Raw genomic sequence first — 21522 nt, 5'->3', positions numbered from 1 at the left:
GAGCCTCACTCCTCCCCAGGATCATTCCCCAGAGAAACTCCTCGGCCTGGAGCCTGTGCCCTGCGCGGGGAGGAAGCCGCCTTGAACCCCTCGCTGCCTGCTGTGCCTCTGGCCGGCTCCCCAGGGTCACGGATCGTCATCTACTCAGAGGGACCTTCCCTACTGGTTCCACACAAAGGAGCAAGCCTCTACTCTCACATCCCCGATTTGCATGCTCCGTAGAGCATCCCTCACTATCTGATGGTTTTCCTTAAAAAACGTTTTTTTTCACCAGTGCCTTTGTCCAGCCCTAGAATCCCCTGCACAGGAGCGCAAGGGTCCGGCCTCTCTCACGCTTCGCTCTTTCCTTGGCACCTTGAACACTTCCTGGCCCACGGCAGGTGCTGGATAAATAGTCCTTGACTAAATAAATGAATGAACGCTAGAGTTGGTGAATAAGACAGCAAATCCAGACAAAATTTTTTTTGGGGGGGGAATGCATATCTTCAGTTTATAATTTATTTAAAAATTACAAAAGTGTCTCAACCCAAGTTGTCCATGAAAAAAAAAATTAAAAGCAGCAACAATGCTCTTGGTGAATTACCAGCAGTTTAATGCAATTTATAAAATTGAACAGAATTTAGACGTCTGTCTTAGGCCTCTGTAGACCCGGGACCCTTTCTTTAGGTCCCTTTCCTTAGGGTCCGGGAGTATCATTATCGGGACACTTTCCAAAGCCTTTCTCCTTTGGACTCGATGTAAAATGATCCGATAGACTCCTGTGATGGAGCTCCGGGCATCTCTGGCCTGGTTGTTCCGGATGTGCGCTTCTGTGATACCCAAGTGTTCCAAAGTGCTCTTGACCTCATTTTCTTCGTCTTTGAGGGTGCTGGTTTCGGACAAATGTTTGGGATCCAGCTGGAAAGGCTCCAAAGGGGTGGGGTACGGCACCCCTTGCATCCACTCGTTGCTCATGATGGAGTCGATGCCGTGCCGGTCGGTGGGTACCGGCTGGAGGACGCCCCGGATGAGGCGGAGGCAGGGCCCTGACACGTGCGGAGGCACGCTGAACGTGCCCTCCAGGATGCTCCTCTTCAGCTTGGCCACGGTCTCCGCCCGAAAGGGCATGGTGCCAGTCACCATGAAGTACAGAAGCACCCCCAAGGCCCAGATGTCCACGTAAACGCCGACGTAATGCTCGTCTCGGAAAAGCTCTGGCGCAGCGTAGGGAGGCGACCCACAGAAAGTGTTGAGCATTTCGCCTTTTTTGCTTACTGTGCTGAATCCAAAATCACCCACCTTCACGCAAGTATTACTGGTATAAAATACGTTTTCTGCCTTCAGGTCTCTGTGAATAATTTGGTTCTCGTGCTGCGGGAGGAGACGTAGGGAAAAGTCATCACTTTGAAGGTATGACACTAACGGAAAGACAAATGCGTGGGTTGCTCTGAAACAGGGAGGTGATGATGGGGTAGTAGCAGGAGTTCAATGGATGTCAACCTAAGTCACATCCGCAGGCCTCCAGAGCTGCCCTGTCCTCAAACCCTTAGCACACATATAACAGCCACACCCCCCCAAAGAGACCAAAGGTTCTGTTCTTCTGTGGGGCAACAGCTGGAGTTTGTCCCACCCACATGAGACTTGGATCTTTCGAAACTGAATGTTCTCAAACAGTAACCTTCATGTTTGAGGCCATATATGGGTTTTTCTGGCTGAGCAATCTCTTGGCAAGGACCATCCCCAAGAAGGTTTAGAGGCCTCCCCCAACTTTTCAACCATGCTCCTTTGGGTGTGTGTGTGTGTGTGTGTGTGTTGGGGGGGTGCCCTTTATCTTTGCAGAATTCAGTAGAAGTTAGGAGGCTATATTTGGTAAGGTTCTAGAGCATGTCCCATCCCCACTCTCACGATCAGGATGGATCCAGACAGACCATCTTGGGACCCCTAACCTCCTTAGTCCCAAGAGATGGTTTAATGTTACTTCGCTGGGCTTCTTGGGGTAAGAATCCAGGCTTGGGGGGCTGACGGCTTGGTTAATTTTAGGTTCAACGATACCAGTTGTGCAATGTGTTTTCTTTCTTGGTAAAATGAGAGATCGAGAGCCATCTCACGAGACTGCCGTGAGAACGGTGTTCGATGCTGTATCTGCAGGGCCCAGCAAGGCCCTGCGCACAGTAAGCACGCTCGGGAATCCGGGCCTACATCCGTGATTCACCAGCCCTCTTCTCAGAGACCAGAGAGCCGGGAGGAATGGCAGGGGCAGAGGGCAGCGGAGGACTCAGCCTGGGTTCTCTTCTGCTCTCCCACCCGATTTTTTTCCTACAGAGGGTGAGGAAGACTCTTCCCATCTCTTTGCTCAGTGTGAGTGTCGCTTACTCCCTGGCCCTGGGAAAGTTCGCGGCAGCATAGGGCCACTTAAATGGCAATGCTTGGCACCACACGTCCGAAACACCCACTGCCCCACTGCCGTTACAGTTGCGCTCTTCTCTCTTGCTCACTTTCTCCCCCTCCCCTTCTCTCTCCTGATGCCTGTCTTGGGTCCCCAGGTCACTAACTTCCCTGCTAGTAATTTGTCTGGGAAGCCACTGACCCCAGCCTTGCCCCCACAGCATTCAGTCAGAGAATGAACCAGAAACAGCCTCTCAGCTCATAAAGACCCCCAGGCAAGTGCCTCTTTTCTGCCAACTGGACTGAGACTGTACTGGGTAAAGAGGACAGCCCAGACTTGTAGACTAGCGGAGCCATAAGGGTGGTGGCCAGGCCCATGTGTCCAGCCCCTCTGTGTTCGTGGCAATATGGCCAATGGTGGAGAAGGCACAGGAAAACCAGTTCTTGAAGGAACTGGGGTGGGGGGTGCTTTAGGAGTCCAGATTTACATAATGAAATAATCAGAGAACTAAAGTAAGAATGACATAAGCAAGTGTTAATCTGCTGAGCGCCGAGGCAACTAGAGCTGGGGGGGATCTACCGATGGCGAGAAAGATCTGTGTGAGCTGATGTGAGATTGAAGAAAGTTCCAGAGACAGACAGGACTGAGTGGAGTCGTGAAGGGTGGAAAGGATTTGGAATGAGACATAGTAAGAGGGGAGAGAGCTTCCTACACACACAGGTAGGTAGCCAGGGCCGAGAAGCTGCGAGGAGCCAGCTCTCCTGCTGTGGAGGATGGGTGCGGAGAAAGGCCAGAGCCGGGGACTGGTGAGGGTGCTCCTGCTATGGGAGCAGCTCTGCCAACTTCCCCAGAAGCCAGGGGGCCGCTATGTCACTGGAGACCCCTGGGCACTGCTTTAGAGGCTATGAGTGTGATCAAATTCAGACTCCGGATTCTCCCAGAAGGGACTCCCGTCAGCCCCTGCAGGACGAAAGGTCTCTGGGATGCTCGGACAGGGGTGAACCAGAGCCCATGCTCCCACCGTGGGTGATGTGGGAGCAAAACTCTATTCCTCACCCCCACTCACCATGTGCTTCACGGCAGACACAATCTGGGAGAAGATGAGCTTGCTTTCTGGTTCTGAGAGCTTCCCTTCGGTGCTAATTTTCCCGAAGAGCTCCCCGCCCCCTGCATACTCCATCACCAAGTGGAGCTTGGACAGGGTCTCCACGACTTCGTACAGACGGATGATGTTGGGATGGTGCAATTTTTCCATGCTGGAAATTTCGCGGGATAGTAGCCTTTGGGTTTTCTGGTCTAACTTGGTCTTGTCCAGGATCTTAATGGCCACCTTTTCTGGGGGGGAAAAAGTCAAAGGATATGCCAGTGTTCATAGGAGCACAGAAGCTTAGAACTGCGAGGGACCCAAACTGGCCCCTTTATTTCACTAGACACAGAGGGTAAATGGCTGTTCCCAAGCTCACAGAGCTCGTCAGAGGTGATGACAGCCGTTCTTGAGTGGCTGTCAGTGCTCATCCCTTGGATCAGTGTGAGTCTTCCAGGCACAGACTTTGGTGCCCACCCCTACCTTCCAGGAAGATTCAGTTTGATGATCTTTACCCAGTTTTCTGGATCAAGATAAAGCTTCTTTGCTTAGCCCAGAAAACCCTTCCCGATCAGACCTAACCCACCTCTTCTGCCTCATAACCCCTGGCCCACAGTTCCCACCACCCCATGCATGGCTTTAATCCGTTACACAACTGTTTGTTGTTCCCTGAAAAGAGACTGAACACCCAAGCCTGGGACCTTTCCTCCCCCTGGATCATTTCCTCTGCCTGGCTCGTCCCTGCTTCCCTGCTCTAGGACATCCGGGTTCTGTGTATTCTCTGTACTGTGGTCTCAGCACACTGGCCCATAAATGTTGACTCCTTGTCTGTTGCCCCCTCCTGCCCCTTCCTGTGTGGCCACATTTTGTCTGACTCTGTCAGTGCCAGGCACATGATGCAACAGTACAAGCCACAGTGGCACTTGGGGGGCGGGGGGGGGGGCGGGTAGTCACCAGCAGACTGACCAGGCCGTGTGATGCTCACCGGGAGTGAGGGTTCTCTGGTACAGGTTGTTCTGGACTGTAGTTTGCGATTATGTATTGATAGCCCTAAAAATAGCTGCATGTTTTGGCCCAGCCATTTCACCTTTGGCAATTATCATTTTAAAAAACATTTTATTTATTTATTTGAGAGAGCGAGAGAGAACACAAGCCAGAGGAGAGGCAAGGGGAGAAGCAGACTCTGGCTGAGAAGGGAGCCCAGTGTGGGACGTGATCCCAGGGTCTGAGCTGAAGGCAGATGTCTAACTGACTGAGCCACCCAGGCGCCCCTCACCTTTGGCAATTAATCTTTTTTATTTACTTTTTTTTTTTAAGATTTTAGTTATTTATTCATGAGAAACACACAGAGAGGCAGAGACACAGGCAGAGGGAGAAGCAGGCTCCCTGCAGGGAGCCCGATGTGGGACTTGATCCCAGGACCCCTGGATCAAGATCTGAACCAAAGGCAGATGCTCAACCCACTGAGCCACCCAGGTGCCCCTGGCAATTAATCTTAAAGAAATAATCTGACACATGTAGATTTCTGTGCTATTGGGAACAGCATCCAGCAAGAGAGATGGATTTAACCAAAGTGTGGTTCCTCTATCTCTATGACACTACACCATACAGCTATCAAAATAATGGTGTGGGTCTTTATTTCTTGAAATGAAGAGATGTTCAATGTAGAGCAAGTGAGAAAAAAATACAAATATACATTTGCATACAAAAAAATCTGGCAAATTTTGCACCAAAATATTTAGAATAGTGATTTTATTAATAAGGAGATTATGGGTGGTTTAAAAAAGTTACTTTTACTTATCTGTATTCTCTAATTTTCCTGCAATTAATTTACACAATTGACAGCAATTGTGTAATAAAAATGGTTAATGTCTGAAAATGATGAATCTACTCCAAAGTAAAACAATTCAGTTTTTGGCTCGAATTGGGACCAGACTTTCGATTAGGTAAGAAAAGAAATTTCCAGGCAAGTAAATGGGAAACCAGGGTTGCAGGGCCCCTTTGACCCACTTGCAAACAACTGCCTTGAAGAATTTTAGCACCGTGGGTGTGGGCACGAAAACAGATGGGGCTGCTTGCAAGTAGAGCGTTGTCAGTATATAAAGTAAGCCCATTAGGGCTTCTGGAATGGAAAGGGGCAAGGTCCACTGGCCTCCGATGTGACCACTCTTGCTCTGGTGGAGGCGATACTAGGGAAGGAGGAGCCAAGCCATAAGGGAGCGGAATCCTTGGGGTTTGTGTGACCTCTGCAGGCAGCGAGCCCCAGGGACAGGGTCACCACCGCCAAGCCCGGATGCATTTGGCCTCCCAGGTCCTGTCTCCTCTACCCGGCAGGCTTCAGGCTGCAGATTCACTCCACCTGCTTACCAGAAATAGAAACTTCGGGTCTGGGCAGCCTGCTAGGTGAGCTGCTCTTTTAAGGGTGAGAATAAAGAGCTCCATCCCTTAATGGAGCAGACTGCCTGCGGGAGGGCTGGCTGCTGTTCCCCCACCCGAGCCGACCCAGACTTCTGGGAGGTTCTGGGAGGTTCCGTGAGGACGCATGTCCCCTCTGCCGTTCACTGTTGCCCACATTGCAGGCCCCCGATAACCAGGTCGTGGTGCGGTCAGGCTGCTGTCACAAACCTCCCTGGAGCACAGACCTCGCTGGAGCATAGTCCTTGTCTTATTTCATTTTTCTTCTGTTTGGGTGGTTCCTGGCAAGGCTGCCCTCCCAGGGCCTGGACCCAAGAAAGGCAGGAGAGGGGCTGCGAGGGGATGAGCTTCCTTAAACCCTGTGCCCTGGGGACTCTGGGGTCTCACTCCTCCCGACCTGCTTCCTCCACTCTGCATTCAATCAGATTGTTGCCGTGCATGGTAACATAAATGGGTAATCACAGGAAACATTTTTAAAAGCCTTGGTATTGGGGCATCTGGGTGCCTTAGTGGTTGAGCATCTGCCTTTGGCTCAGGTCATGATCCCAGGGTCCTGGGATTGAGTCCCACATCGGGTTCCCCACAGGGAGCCTGCTTCTCCCTCTGCCTGTATCTCTGCCTCTCTCTCTGTGTCTCTCATGAATGAATAAATAAAATCTTTATGAAAAACAGAAAAAAGCCCAGTATTCTGAACTGTTGCTGAGTGGCAGGAACTGCTCTTCCATGAAGAGCTAGGTCTCCACATCCACTCTTTCAACAAATGTTCAGTGAGTATAAGCGAGTACCTACTACGCACCAGGCAATGAAGAAGACACCGTTCCTACAGTCCAGCGAGGGACAAAGACTTTGAAAAAAGCCCAGATGACGAGTGTAGCACTGTGAAGGAGGAGTACAGATAGAACAGAGAGGCCTCCCCGGGAAAGGACACTGTGAACAAGAGGTGGAGGAGGGAGGCCCAGCATGTGGCTGTGGGAGCGGCATGAGCGTTGGGCCTGGGCGAGGGACCGTGTGGGTGTGTGTCTGCGGACTTGAGAGGGGCCCACTGTGCTGACACAGAGACTTAGGGGAGTGGGTCCACACCAGCCTGGGGTTGTAGGCAGGGTCGGAAAACCCAGGGCCTTGGAGACTGTTTTAAGAAATGCAGCCTTTATCTGTAGGACAGCGGAAGATGGTTTTAAGGGAGAGTGTGATCTCTGATTTCTGTGCCAGAGTGAGTACTCTGGCTGCACTGTGAGAAATTGATAGAAGGATGGGCCTGCGAGCAGGTGGGTGGGTAAGGAGGGGACTATGGCAATCCCAGATTGAGGACCCTCTTGGTGCTGGCAGAGAGAGAGAAAGTGTAGACACATTTGAAAGTAACCCTCCCCTTTCTCCAAATCTAGTGAAGAGTCTGAGGGCAGCAAGCTTACTGCAAGGCAATAGGGAGTAGTGGGGACTATGGAGTCTGAGGAGTGCATGCCCTAGGGCAAACAACTCCGGTGTTGTCAAATCTGATTTTTTCAAGAGAAGCCAGACATCTGAATTTATGCAAATGTTCCAATCACTAAGTGTCAGCAACAAATTCAAAATTTTAAACCTAGATCGGACCAAGCAAAACATGTCTATGGGAGCAAAGGGGCAAGGGAAGAAAAGAGACCTTAGAACACAGAATATTGTGTAGAGAAATTTGCCGTGAGAGGAGCTGAGACCTTCCTTCCAGACACATAGCCAGGCTGAGCCAACCTTACAGCGAGAAGCTGGGAGAACAGATAGCAGGTCCTTCTGCTCCTTCCTCTGATCCTCTGCAAGACCAAAGCCAACCGGAACCCAAAGAACTAAGGAGACTGGTTGTAGCCTGGGGCAGAGAGCAGAATGAGGGGTGGAGAGTGGATCTGGAGAGGAAGGTGGAAGGTCTCTGGCTTACAGGTTAAGGGTGTGGGAGGCAATGCAGGCATAAAGTAAGGGGGTGGGCCCCTAGTCTGGGGGTCAGGGAAGACTTGTAAGGCTCTCCCTGAAATCTGACTGTTAGAGGAAAGTAGAGGGGAGGTTCTAATGGTCGGGATGTGTAGGAGAGAAGGTCTTGAAGCAGGAAAGACCTTGATACTTTAGGGTATTGGTCTAAATACCTTTTGAGGGACAGCCCCAGTGGCTCAGCAGTTTAGCGCCTGCCTTTGGCCCAGGGTGTGATCCTGGTGTCCCGGGATCGAGTCCCACATCAGGCTCCCTGCATGGACCCTGCTTCTCCCTCTGCCTGCATCTCTACCTCTCTCTGTCTGTCTGTCATGAATAAATAAAATCTTTAAACAAAAAAAAACTTTTTGATTGGCTTTATCAATAAATATTTTTGAGCACTACTTTTAATACATTTACAAATTAAATACATGTACTACTAATACAGACATTTTAAATACATATAATCATAGAAATGAAAAAGATAGGACAAATAAATATAAATGGAAATTCTAACATTGCCTTCCCTCATCAGTGAATCATCTTGCGCAATTCTTAGGGAATGTGCACCCTACTCTGGAGACCACTCAGTGTTACTCATGACCCCCAAGTTGCTAAAATTGATGGTCATTTCTTAGGCTTTATTCCTCCTCCTTGAAACACCTTTGTCACTTGGTTTCCAGGGCAACACACACTCCTGGCATTTTTCCTATCTCTCTTTGGTTATTATTATTTAGGATTTTATTATTTATTCATGAGAGACACAGAGAGAGAAAGAGGCAGAGACATAAGCAGAGGGAGAAGCCTCTCAAAGGGAGCCTGATGTGGGACTCGATCCCAGGACCCTGGGATCACAACCTGAGCCACCCAGGTGTCCCTGTTTTTTTTTTTTTTAATTATTTATTTTTATTTTTTTTATTACCGAAGCATAGTTGAGTATGATGTTATGTTATTTTCAGGAAGACCACATAGTGATTCAGGTTCCACACGTTACTTAATGCTCACCTCGGTAAGTAGTCGCCGTACAACATTATTACAGTATTATTGACTATATGCCTATGCTGCGCTTTTCGTCTCTGTGACTTATAACTGGAAGTTTCTATTTCTTTTTTTTTTTTAATTTTTATTTATTTATGATAGTCACACAGAGAAAGAGAGAGGCAGAGACATAGGCAGAGGGAGAAGCAGGCTCCATGCACCGGGAGCCTGACGTGGGATTCGATCCCGGGTCTCCAGGATCGCGCCCTGGGTCAAAGGCAGGCGCCAAACCGCTGCGCCACCCAGGGATCCCGGAAGTTTATATTTCTTAATTCCCTTTGCCTATTTTGCCCATTCCCCCACCCTCCTCGCCTCTGGCAACTATCAGTTTGTTTTCTATATTTATCTATTTTTAAAGATTTATTTATTTGGGCAGGGGGAGGAACAGAAGGAGAGAAAGAGAATCTCAAGCAGACTCCCCACTAAGCACAGAGCCCAACACAGGGTTCGATCATGACCTGAACCAAAATCAAGAGTTGGATGCTCAACTGACTGAGCCACCCAGGCACCCTGTGTTCTCTGTATTTAAGAATCTGTCTTTTAGATTCCACATATAAGTGAATCCCACGGTATCTGTCTTTTCTCCTGCTTCTTCTACTTCCAAGGCTGTGTCCTTCTCATCTCCGTAGCCTCTGGATGTTGGCTACCTAAAGGCATAGTCCTTGGACTCCTTCCCTACAATCATTTCCTCAGTGATTCCAGATGCATAAGCATGTCCGCCTACATGACCTCGCCACTTAGTTGTTAGTTTGGGTTCCACGTGAAGCAGAACCTGAGGCAGGGATTTAGGTGTAAGTAGTTTATGAAAGAGGTAACCTAGGAAATACAGGCACAAGAATAAGGAACAGTGATGGGAAAGACGGCCAATAAATAGTGTTACCAAGCAAGTTACCAGTCAGTCCTGCTAAGTGTTACTCTGCCTAAATATCACAGGAGCCTGGGGTATTTATACATCAACTACTGCCAGTGATTGGTGGTTGGCTGCTCTGGGGGATGTCAATTCCCTCTATTTCTGGCCTCCCACGCATGCGGGAAGAGCAGGCTCCAGCAGCCAGAGAAAGCCCAGAGGCAAGGAGACGGAGAACCTGGCATGGGGAGGTCAGGCTTGCATGCCCCGAGGTGGTAAGGTGCTGGGAGATGTGGGTGAGGCACCTCTGGCATCTGCCACGGACGTGTAACAGATGTGTAACAAGTATGCACAACATAACACGTTCAATACTGTGCTCCTGATCTCCGCCTCCCCAAACCTGCTCTTCCTCCAGTCTTCCCAATTTCAGTAAATGGAAACTCTATTCTTACACTTGTCCAGACCAAAAATCTTTGAGTATTTGAATCTTCTTTTACATTCCACTTGGAATCTGTCAGCAGATCCCGTTATCCCTACCTTCTAGATACAGCCAGAATCCAGCCACTTCCGAGCACCTCACCTCAGCTGCCTTCCTGCTCCAAGCCACCATTATCTCCTGCCTGGATAACTGCAGTAGGCTCCTAACTGATCTCTCTTTTTCTGCCTTTGACCCCTCGCAGTCTATTTTCAACAGACCAGCCAGGGTGATCCTATTAAAGCATAAGCCAGATCATGTCACTTCTCTGCTCCCTCAAAGGGCTCTAGTTTCACTCAGAGGAAAAGCCAGAGTCCCTCCTGTGATATGATGACCGCACACTATCTGGTGGCTGCTGCCCCTGGCCTCACCGCCCTGGCCATTCCAGGGCCAATACCGGCTCACTCCCTCCCTAGCCTGGCCGTCCCCTCTGCTCGGCCACCTCTCCCCCACATCTGCGGCCAATGGCTTTATTTCTTTCAGGTCAGCGATCACCCTCCAGGAAAGATGTCCTGGCCAACTTCTCTAAAACATGGCCCTCACTGTTCCCTATGCCCCTTGCTCGATTTCCTTCTTACCACCCATCACTATGTAAAGCAGTGAATACTTGCCTGACTTATTTTTATCGGTCTCTCCCCACTAGGATATCAGCTCCATGGGACAGAGATTGTTGTCTACTTTGCTCATTGCTGTATCCTCAGTCCCTAGAAGAGGACCCAGTAGGTACTCAACAAATATTTGTTGAATGAATGTAGTTGCCAACCCCACAGGACCCAGGGTGACTATTATCATTGCAGAGGAAACTCAGTTTGGCAGTGGGCTTTTTCATTTACTCTTTTGTTCCATGCACCTTCCATGTTACCATAGACTCTTTGTGATCCTGATTTTTTTTAAAACTTTAGTTTCAGGGCAGCCCGGGTGGCACAGTGGTTTAGCACCGCCTGCAGCCTGAGGTGTGATCCTGGAGTCCCGGGATCGAGTCCCACATCAGGGCCCCTGCATGAAGCCTGCTTCTCCCTCTGCCTGTGTCTCTGCCTCTCTCTCTCTGTGTGTGTGTGTGTGTGTGGTGTCTCTATGAATAAATAAAATCTTAAATTAAAATAAATAAATAAATAAATAAATAAAATTTAGTTTCAGTTGGCGTACATGTAGTATAACACCAAGTGCTCACCCAGTGCTCATCACTCACGTGCCCTCCTTAATGCTCGTCACCCAGTTACCCCATTCCCCCCACCTACCTGCCTTTCAGCAACCCTCAGTTTGTTTTCCAGAGTCAGAAGTCTCTCCTGGTTTGTCTTCCTCTCTGATTTTCCCCATTCAGTTTCCTCTCCTTCCCTTATGGTCCCTTTCACAATTTTTTATATTCCACATGAGTGAAATCATATGATGATTTCTTTCTCCAATTGACTTATTTCACTCAGTATCATACCCTCCGGTTCCCAAGTCCATATAAATGGTAAGTATTCATCCTTTCTGATGGCTGAGTAATATTCCATTGTGTGTGTGTGTGTGTGTGTGTGTGTGTGTGTGTATACACATATATATATATATGACATCTTCTTTATCTACTCATCTGTCAAAGGACATCTTGGCTCCTTCCACAGTTTGGCTATTGTGGACATTGCTGCTATGAACATGGGGGATAATCCTGATTTTTAATGGCTGTGTAACCTTCCATACAGTGTGTATGCTTTCATTTACCTGACCATTCTTACATCATTGGATCACACTATAGTCCTTTGCACTATAAATAACATCACAAAGAGCATTTTTTGGTTGTATTTCTAATATTAGACTTATTTAGAACTTAATATGGATTCACCAAAGCCACTAAATAACCATTTTTAAAATAAAAAAAAAACAAGCTTTAATTGTTATTTTAGTGAATGTGTTCAGGAGGAGGTGTTGCATCTATAAAGGCTACAGGCCTTCCCTCTGAAGCTTTACTCAAGACTTAGTCCTCAGGTGTGTCTGCCGGGAGGTGACAGCAGAGAACCCACCAGAGAGTATACCATGCTTTGCTCCTTCAAAAATCTCTTCCCTGCCACTACTGGGTTTTCATGAGAAATTTTATACTAACTTAATTCACCAAATATTTGTAGGGTAGTCATTATTTATAAGCCATGTGGGGAAACTCTAAGGATCAAGATGCTTTAATTACACCAGAGAGCCTGTAACCAGAACACCCAAGATTTTCACCATATCTGGATTTGTTAAGCCCCAAATCTTGATTTCCCATCCATATTTTCTCTTGGGCTCCAAGGTGGCTGTTGGACTCCATGACCTTCATGTTCCTCCAAGTCAGTGCTTCCAAATCTTACTCTCAAGTCCCTTTCTTCTCCATTAGCACTATTCACTGCTGTGTCATTAAAGCTGGAAACCTGGGAGTCACTTTCAATATCTCTTCTCCCTTCCTGCTCTCTCCCATGCAACTCACCATAGGGTTTTCCGATATTCTGAAATATTTCTGAAATGCACTCCCTTCACTTCATCCTTTCTGTCCCTTCTCTCTTTTTTTGTAATTGTTTTTGGGTGGTGGACATATTTTTTTTAAAGACTTATTTATTTGAGAGAGCAAGAGCAGGGTGAGGGCCAGAGGAAGAGGGAGAGAATCTCAAGCAGACTCCCAGCTGAACAAGGAGCCTGATGCGGGGCTTCATCTCACAACCCTGAGATCATGACCTGTGCTGAAATCAAGAGTTTGATGCTTAACAACCTGACCCACCCAGGTGACCCTCTGTCACTTCTTTAGTTGAGATGGATATCATCATTCATCTGGACCTGAGACTAACATTTTTTCTGGCTTCTCTGACTTTTGCCACTCCTCAACTTCAATTTGCTTTCCTCACTGAACGCTGATCATATTAATCACTTGTATTAATTGCCTGCTAAAAGTTCCTCAGTGACTCCCCAATACCTAAATGACAAACCCCAAAGGTGCAAGAAGACTCTTCATGATCTAGGCCCTGCTTACATCACCCTCTGGTCCCCATGGTTTGGTTCCTTTTGAATCTCCAAATACTCCCCTCACTGGCTCATACTTCCATGCACTTCATTTATCTCAGGACCTTCCACCAGGCCATCCTGCTACATGACCCTCTCCTGCTGCCCTCAGGCACAGCACGGCACACCCTTTGGCCTTACTCTGCAGCAACACTTACCAATCGCATCCTGTCTCCACTACCTACCACCAGTTCCTAACAGGTTGGAGCTGTATCACATTCATCTCTTTAAGGCCCAGAACAAAATGTGGGCACAGGAGAGGTAATTATATTTTTTAAAAAAGGAAGGTGTGTGGGGTGGGCGGGGGGACATGATGAACTGATGCATAAATAAATTGGGAAAAAAGAAAGGCTCTAGAAATGTGAGACTAGGGTGACAGGAAGACCAGGGAAGAACAGGTCAGGGAGGGCAGCAACAGAGGAAGGAACGGGCACCTCGTGGCCACATTTACTTTTGTTTGTGAAAGCAGCTGGAACATAAAATATTCAGAAGCTGAATGCATCATGTCTTTTGTGAAATTTCTAATCAGTTTAAAAGGGACTCATAGCTGTCCTATCAGCTTGCAAGGCCCAGGGGAATCTGAGCTGTTAGCTATAAAAATAAACTCTAGCCAACAGGGGCCTCTCCTGGAGTCTTCTTTCTAGAGATGCATCCATAACAGCTGGTGCCCTTTTAAAACTACGTCCTAATTGCTGCTCCTGGCACCAAAATCCTCTGCTTTCCTGGGAATCCCTCCATTGTCTCATCTAGATAGTCCACATTTCCTAGAAAACCTGATGACAATTCTGGGCCATTTGGCTTTTGTACAGGAACCACATTTATACAATTGCCATCCATGTTACACAATCTGATATGGCCGGACAGTGGGACAACTGTTTGGAATGCCCAGCGTGGCTTTCTAAGCCACCCACTGATGAATCTCCTCTTTCAGAGGTAAAGAGTATGTGGCATCTAACTTTCCATTCCATTTAGCTTAGGGTGGCCAAGTCCTCTAGTCCCCAAGAGATTCTACTTCTTCGTACCCGAGCCACCCTTTTCTTTCCTGAGCCCTCACACCTGTTGGCATCTAGGCTCCCTGCTCCCCCATTCCACCCCTTTTTTCAGCTGCCTTCATTGTCACCTTCCTGCTCCCTCCTAACTAGGGGGCTCACTGAGGGCAGAACCACAGAAGAGAGGTGGGGTGAGGCTCTAGGATCGGGCCACTATGGGATGGGCCTACAAGTGAGGTCTAGGATTCACTTTTAGGTTGCTCAGTGACCTGCCATTAACATTTTCTGTTGCTTAACCTTGCTGGTTGAACTGACTTTCCCACTGCCTGTGCTTTGGGCCTTCCTCCCTCTTGTGTACATATGTCCCACAGCCAGAGGGTGACACCGAACCTTTGACAGCAGGGCTACACTGCAGCAGGTTGGCAGTGAGGAGAGCATGTTACTGAGGCCACTGAGGCACCCAACTGGCACAGCAGACAAATAGCATGTTCTCTGGAACTCAGGGAACTGGAATCAGTTAATTTTGCCATACGGGAGATGAGAAGCCTGTGACATTCGAGAAGGAAATCACATGAATCAAAGTCATGGGTGAGTCGTCTTTCTCCTCCCTCCTCACTGCACAGCCTGACTCCAGACTCACTTTCTTGCTTCTGGCTTGAGCTGATTTCTCTACTCTGCTGGTTATTATCTCGAGGGCAGATGTGTCCGTCGATTTGCTGTGTTCTCTATCCTCCCCTCTCAGAGACACTAGTTAGGACCTCAGGCTCTGCTGACAAGTTTGTGGGATGCGAGACCCTAGAGGCCGCAGCTGACTTGGCTTGGGGGTGCCCTTGAGCTCCGCGGTGGCCTGTCCTCGGTTGGCTAGGGAGCAATCACATTCTCTCTCTTTAAAATGTGAGCTGGTGCAGAATGACACTGGGGACAGAGAGGGGTAACAATGCTGGGAGACCATAGAGATGGGGGACTGGCAACCACCATTCTTCGCTGTGAGTCCTCTGATAACTTTGCAGAGGAAGCCACTCTGCGGAAAGAAGTATGAAGAGGGAACACTTTCATCAAGCGAAGTAGAAATGAGAAACCGTGAGGCCCCAGATAAAAAGAGGAGATGGAGAGGGTCATATCTCGAAACTCACTTGCTTCCCTGCTGTGGGTGCCCAGGGCTCCCCTGCCCATGATTCACCCCTTTCCGCGTGAGCTCATTTGAGTAAGCTTCTGTTCAGTGAACCCAATGCTGTGTGACTCAGGAGGCCCAAAGAACCCAGACTTCTTTGACATCAGGCTAGAGGAGCATTGAATGAATACTTACTGTGTGCTCTGTCTAGGCACACGGTAGACATTTGATATCTTTTTAAATTTTATTCATGAAGAAATTGAGGCACAGAATGATAAAGTAACTTGTTCAGGGTCACACAGCTAGAGTTGGAAAGACTAGGAATTCCCCCCAGGTCTCACGGATTCCAGAGCTAGTGTCTTCCCACAGTATTTATCGCATGACCGTCTGCTACTTAGAGAACAGCTCTCACCGAGCCAGTGGGCCGGAGAAGGCCGGAGAAGGCCCGAGACCGCGGGCTGCCCCATGAAGCCGTGATGCCTCCCGAAATTGGGAGGGCTGGATGAAGTCGGTGTTTCCCAAAGTGGAGCCTGCACCATTCATGGGGCGCCGACTGATTTTCCTGCAGAGAAACTGCCTTAAATAGCACTGAATCACAGCCTAGGAATAATCATTCCCGTTTGAGTTATTCTTTAATTCTCCCAAGTAAGGCAAAGAGAAAGTCTCAGACTGGTTGTTGGAGTGTTTTACTCTCTATTACTTGGCAATTTTCCTTGAGAACTTTTTGAAAGTTGCTAAGTGAGTAAATTTGAAAAGTTCTCACCATACGCACAACAATTTATATAAAAATTTATATAAAAAATAATTAAAAATTAAGTTTCCATTATGTTTTTACCATTACCTTCTATTCATAGCAAGTGACACTAGTTTTCATTATTTAAATAATACATTTCCTTTTTTTTCTAAAGACTATTCTTTAAAAAAAAAAAAGATATAATTTATTTATTTGAGAGAGAGTGAGAGAGCACAAGCGAGGGAGAAGGAGAAGCAGGCTCCCTGCCAGGCAGGGGGCCCCACATGGGGCTCAATCCAAGCACCCTGGGATCATGACCTGAGTTGAAGGCAGATGCTTAACCGACTGAGCCACCCAGGTGCCCTACATTTCCTTTTCAAGTAAATTTATTTAAGTAAAAAACAAAACAAGTTGTACCAATGATGGCTACTGTGTGCCATGTACTTTGTGTATGTTAATTCTGATTTTCCAACAATTCTTTTTTTTTTTTTTACTTTTTATTTATTTATGATAGTCACAGATTGAGAGAGAGAGAGAGAGAGTCAGAGACACAGGCAGAGGGAGAAGCAGGCTCCATGCACCGGGAGCCCGATGTGGGACCCGATCCCGGGTCTCCAGGATCGCGCCCTGGGCCAAAGGCAGGCGCCAAACCGCTGCACCACCCAGGGATCCCTGATTTTCCAACAATTCTAAGAGAAGAATCATCTCTATTTTATGGCTGAGGCAACTAGGGACCAAAGAAGTGCCACTGATCCAGGACCTGAAGCAAATGTGCCCGATCCCAAAGTGCCTGTTCTCTCCACTGCCCCACGCACGCTGCCTCCTCACCCCTGGAATCTAACACCTGAACCCACACTCAGGAAACAGCTCAACATTGGCCTTTTGGTTGGACTCTGGCCTCGTGTGCTCTCTGCTGCGCTGGACATGCTCTCGTTTCTGAGCACCTCTCTTGGGTTTGTCTTTCCCCACCTTGTCCTCTTTCTCCCTAATCATGTCTTCTATCTCAGTTTCTGATCCTTCCTCTCCCTGTGTCTTACACCTTTGTCTTTCATTCTTGCTCTGGCACCACCAAAAGGCAACACGTGTCCCAATTAGATTCAGGTCACAGCACTCGATCTACTTTTGTGGGTAAAGTCAGCACTTGTCACTGGCCGCATTGTGTGAGTGGGGGTGCGGAGGCTCGCAGAAGTACTGGCATGTAGTGGGCTAAGTACAGTGAGTGGCTGAGATGTGAGTATGTGGACCCACCTGGACACTTGGTCTCCGAGTAAGATGGATGGAGACTTGGGGCTCCAGTGACTTGGGAGTATGAGTGCCTCTGTGTATGTATATGTGGGTGCTTTTTATGTAGGGGCCAGATATTGGGTTGGGCCTGAGGGTTAGAGAAGAAAAGAAAACAAAAGGCAACTCTAATATAAGAAAAGAGCAGCACTGAGATATGGTAGCAGGTAAGAAATGTCAGTACAGGTGAGAAATATACTCGCCAGGACAGGGAGGAGTCTGTGGGCCTTAGGAAGTTGGTAAATGATACCAAGTTGGAAGTGGTCTTTTCCTGCCTTACGCCTCCCTTCTTACAATCTCCAGGCTTCAGCTAAGTTACAGGTGGCACAGGGAAGTGCCCTCACTGGGCTGGGCCAGCAAAGGGCAGCTGGGCTCTCTGCATCGGTCCTCCCTGAGGCCAGAGCGGTGGGCTTTGCTGGTCTGGGGTCCAGAGCGTCCGGAGCCAAGCCAGTGTGGTCTCCGGTAGAGAGCAAAGAGTCAAGCAACCGTGAGAAGTAGTAGTACGGAGTAGACTGGAGCAGAGAAGTCCTGAGATCAAGAGCCATTTCCCCAAATATAGCAGGAGGAGCAGCCTTGGATGAGGAGGGGAGCCTGAACTCTGCTATATCCCCTGATAATAGTGACCTGGGAGGTCTCCTGTGTATCAGTACTGACACATGCACATGCACACGCACACACACAGACACACAGACACACAGACACACAGACACAGATGCACATACACAGAAGTTACAAATAAGGACTTGGAAGATGAGTTGCCTCGAACCAAGCCACACTCCACTCCACTTCTCCAAGGCCTAACTGGAGAGGACAGGGCCCCTTCAACGTTGAGTGAATTCATCCACACAGTAAGCGGGAGAGAACGTTTAGAGTGAAAATCTTTCGAGACTGAACTGCTGGAACCATATTTAATTTCTTTGGATCTCAGGTTCCCTCTCTGGTAATGGAAGTAAAAATACTGACCTCACACGGTTCCCGCAAACACTAACCGAGGTCGCGATGGAACGGGGGTGGCACAGCGCTGGCGTCCCATGGGGCCTCCTTCACCCACTGCCCTGGCCCCGGCCTCCTAACCCTTTCCCCTTGTCCCAGTGCCAGGGGAGGGGATCCTGGAAGCTCAGCGCCTACCTTTGGTCAGGGAGTGAATCCCCAGCTTGACCTGGGAGAAGTTCCCACTTCCAATTTCTCCTCGGATTCGGTAGAAGCCAATCCGTTTCCCCAGCGTGATCTCTCTCACCACCTTCTCGTCTTGGGACATGTCCTGCGTCAGCTTCTCGAAGGGCGTCAGCTGGCGGGGCTGCCCCTCGCCGTCCTCCTTGCTGCACTCCGTCTGACCGCCGCTCTCCACGCTCTCCCGCCGGTCCCACCTGGCATAGTGGGGGGTCACCAGGCCGCCTCCATTCGCGTACACTGCAGTCATCGTCCACACTGGCTCACATGTCCGGCCGGCCAGAGGCACCGATGGGAAGGCAGGCAGGGTGCGGGGCAGTGCAAAGGGCCCAGGGGTGGGAGACGGGAGTTGGGGCCCGCGGGAGCCCCGGGACCGGGACAGCTGGCCCGCGGAGCCAGGGGGCCCCCCTGGTGGCTTCAGCAGGAGGAGGGCAGAGGCCAACAGGCCGGCAGGGCCTGCGCAGCCAAGCCAAGAGCTGCCCCCATCACTCCGGACATTTCACACTTGCCTTCACGGTGCACTTCCCAGCTCTCACGGTCCAGGCACGCACACAGCCAGTGACGGTAACCACTTCCCTGATCGGCCTCCAGGAGCCTTCTGGCCACCCATGCGGTCTGATGCTCTGTGGTGGGCGGCTGCGTCCCAGGACAAAGGCTCCAGTTTGCTATTTCCTTTGATGGCTGGAGGATCTTTCACACTGGTGCCTAAGAGCCCCTCGGAGGCCCCCGGGGCCCTGCCGCTGGCGCTGGCGTTCTGCTCTGACCTCCTGCATTTTGCGCTTCTGCTGGCGAGTCACAGGGCCCCAGGGACGGGACCCAATGATCTGGACCCCAGGAAAAGAAGAAACTTGCAAATCAGCCTTCTGGTCACAAGGGCTGCCCGAGAAGGATTAAGTCCCTGCAATGTCACTTTAGCCGGCCTTTATTTAGATGAGCCTTCCTCTAAGCCGTGAGCTGTCTCAAAAATTTGGCAGGGGCTGATTCATCCTAGGAAGAGAGAATAAGAAAATTTATTAGCCTATGCTAATGTACCGCACAGGATTTATAACGAACATGAAACTGCCTTGTAAGCACTGATCTAAGAAAAAGCACCACACAAATTTCAGTTGTGACTATCAGTGGTAAATGCTTGATTGTATATGATTTAGTAAGAAGAAAATGAACATACACTCGCTCCTCGGTCTACATTTTAGAAAAGCCCTCACAGCCTGTAAATATTTTTAGCCATACTATTTTTGTTTCTTTCTTTTTTTTTTTAATTTTTATTTATTTATGATAGTCACACACACAGAGAGAGAGAGAGGCAGAGACACAGGCAGAGGGAGAAGCAGGCTCCATGCACCGGGAGCCTGACGTGGGATTCGATCCCAGGTCTCCAGGATCGCGTCCTGGGCCAAAGCCAGGCGCTAAACCACTGCGCCACCCAGGGATCCCTATTTTTCTGTTTCTTGACATTAAGGAAAATATATATATTGCCTTTAATTGCTTTAAAGCCAGACTTTTAAAATAATAATATAGTACTAATGATGATAAAGATTTCCTATTAATATCAGTTTTCCAAAATCCTTACATTGATTCAAATAACAATGTATTCTATTTCCTGTTACACTGTATGTTCTTGCACAATTTTTCTGATAATGGCTGTTCCCACTCTTTATGTGCCATTCCATGACAAAGGCTAATTTTTCTCCCAGGCTTATTTTCTGTGTATTTCTGATCGGGTATTTGCCTCCAGGCCGGTCAGCTCATTCTGAAGGTGCAGAAGCCAAGGGTAATGTTGCTGGAGGGCTAAGTTTGTGGCCTCCTCAGTAAAGCAATACTGTCCAGCATAAACATCTTCAGGACTTTTCCTCCTGCACCGTCCAGTAAGAAATAATCACTTTCTCAATTCCCACAGCATGTTGTGCATTTTCCATCTCCGTGAAAGTGGGCACTGGGTTTAATTCATCTGTATGTCTCGTTCCCTTCCTCACTCCCTCAGCACAGAACACAATGTCCTACCTAAAGAGTGTTGAATTTGATTTTTGGACTTGAGCATTCTGAACCAAAACCTGTGTGAACATGAGAGATTGCTTTGGAAATGTGAATTCTTTTTTTTTTTTTAAGATTTTATTTATTTATTCATGAGACAGAGAGAGAGAGAGAGAGAGAGAGAGAGAGAGAGAGGCAGAGAGTGAGAGAGAGAGAGAGAGAGAAAGGCGGAGACATAGGCAGAGGGAGAAGCAGGCTCCATGCGAGGAACCCCACGCAGGACTCAGTCCCCGGCTCTGGATCATGACCTGAGCCAAAGGCAGATGCTCAACCACTGAGCCACCCGGGTGCCCCAGAAATGTGAATTCTGATTCTGTTTGATGATATCACATTATTACAATTAAGTACAGAGATGTTTCTATTATTATGCTATGTGTGGGGTTGCCAAATAAAGATAAAGACAGGAAAGTAAACTGCCGCCCAGCTCTGTTCCTCTTTTTGGACAGTGAGGAAGCTGGAAGATCAGGGATAAAGGCGTAAAAGGGGCCAGGCATTAGTAACCACACACATCTCTAGGTTATAGTCTGATTAGGATGTTTTATTATTTTTTTAAAGACTGTATTTATTTATTCAACAGAGAGAGCAGGTGCTAACACGAGCAGGGGGACAGGTATGAGGGAGAGGGAAAAGAAGGCTCTCTGCCAAGCAGGTAGCCTAACATGGGGCTCGGGGCTTGATCCCTGCACCCTGGGATCATGACCTGAGCAGAAGGCAGATGCTTAACCAACTGAGCCACCCTGGTGCCCCTGGTGAAGATGTTTTAAAAGATGTCTTTAAGATAAAAGATCTTTAATTAGGTTGAAGAAAATCTAGTCACTGGTTCTTTAGCTTTCTGGGGTCACATACTCCTTTGAGATTCTTGGGGAATCTATGACCCTATTCCCCAGAAATAAAAAGCATGCGCACACAATTTGCATCCAATTTTAAGGGGCTAACGGACCCTTTGAAACCCGACCTCAGAGTAAGAATCTCTATGAAGATCAAGTGGCACTAGGTCTCCTCAGATCCCTGGCAGAAAGTTACCACACAGACGAGAAGAGGAGTGGCATTA

General features: G+C 48.5%; 1 protein-coding gene across 1 annotated transcript; it reads right to left on the bottom strand.

Moving 5' to 3' along the window:
• Nucleotides 1-569: 569 nt before the first annotated feature.
• Nucleotides 570-18695, bottom strand: NIM1K (NIM1 serine/threonine protein kinase). Its single transcript, XM_055325024.1, has 3 exons — nt 18399-18695; nt 3432-3700; nt 570-1350 (listed from the first exon to the last, which is right to left on the bottom strand). The coding sequence occupies exons 1-3, from the start codon at nt 18688-18690 to the stop codon at nt 601-603; spliced, it is 1311 nt and encodes a 436-aa protein (XP_055180999.1). The 5' UTR covers nt 18691-18695; the 3' UTR covers nt 570-600.
• Between the last annotated feature and the right edge of the window lie 2827 nt (nt 18696-21522).

The sequence above is a fragment of the Nyctereutes procyonoides genome, unplaced genomic scaffold (assembly GCF_905146905.1).
Source record: "Nyctereutes procyonoides isolate TBG_1078 unplaced genomic scaffold, NYPRO_anot_genome, whole genome shotgun sequence".
Lineage (NCBI taxonomy): Eukaryota > Metazoa > Chordata > Mammalia > Carnivora > Canidae > Nyctereutes > Nyctereutes procyonoides.
Note: the sequence above shows the minus strand (reverse complement) of the source record. Positions and strands in the feature narration are given on the sequence as shown.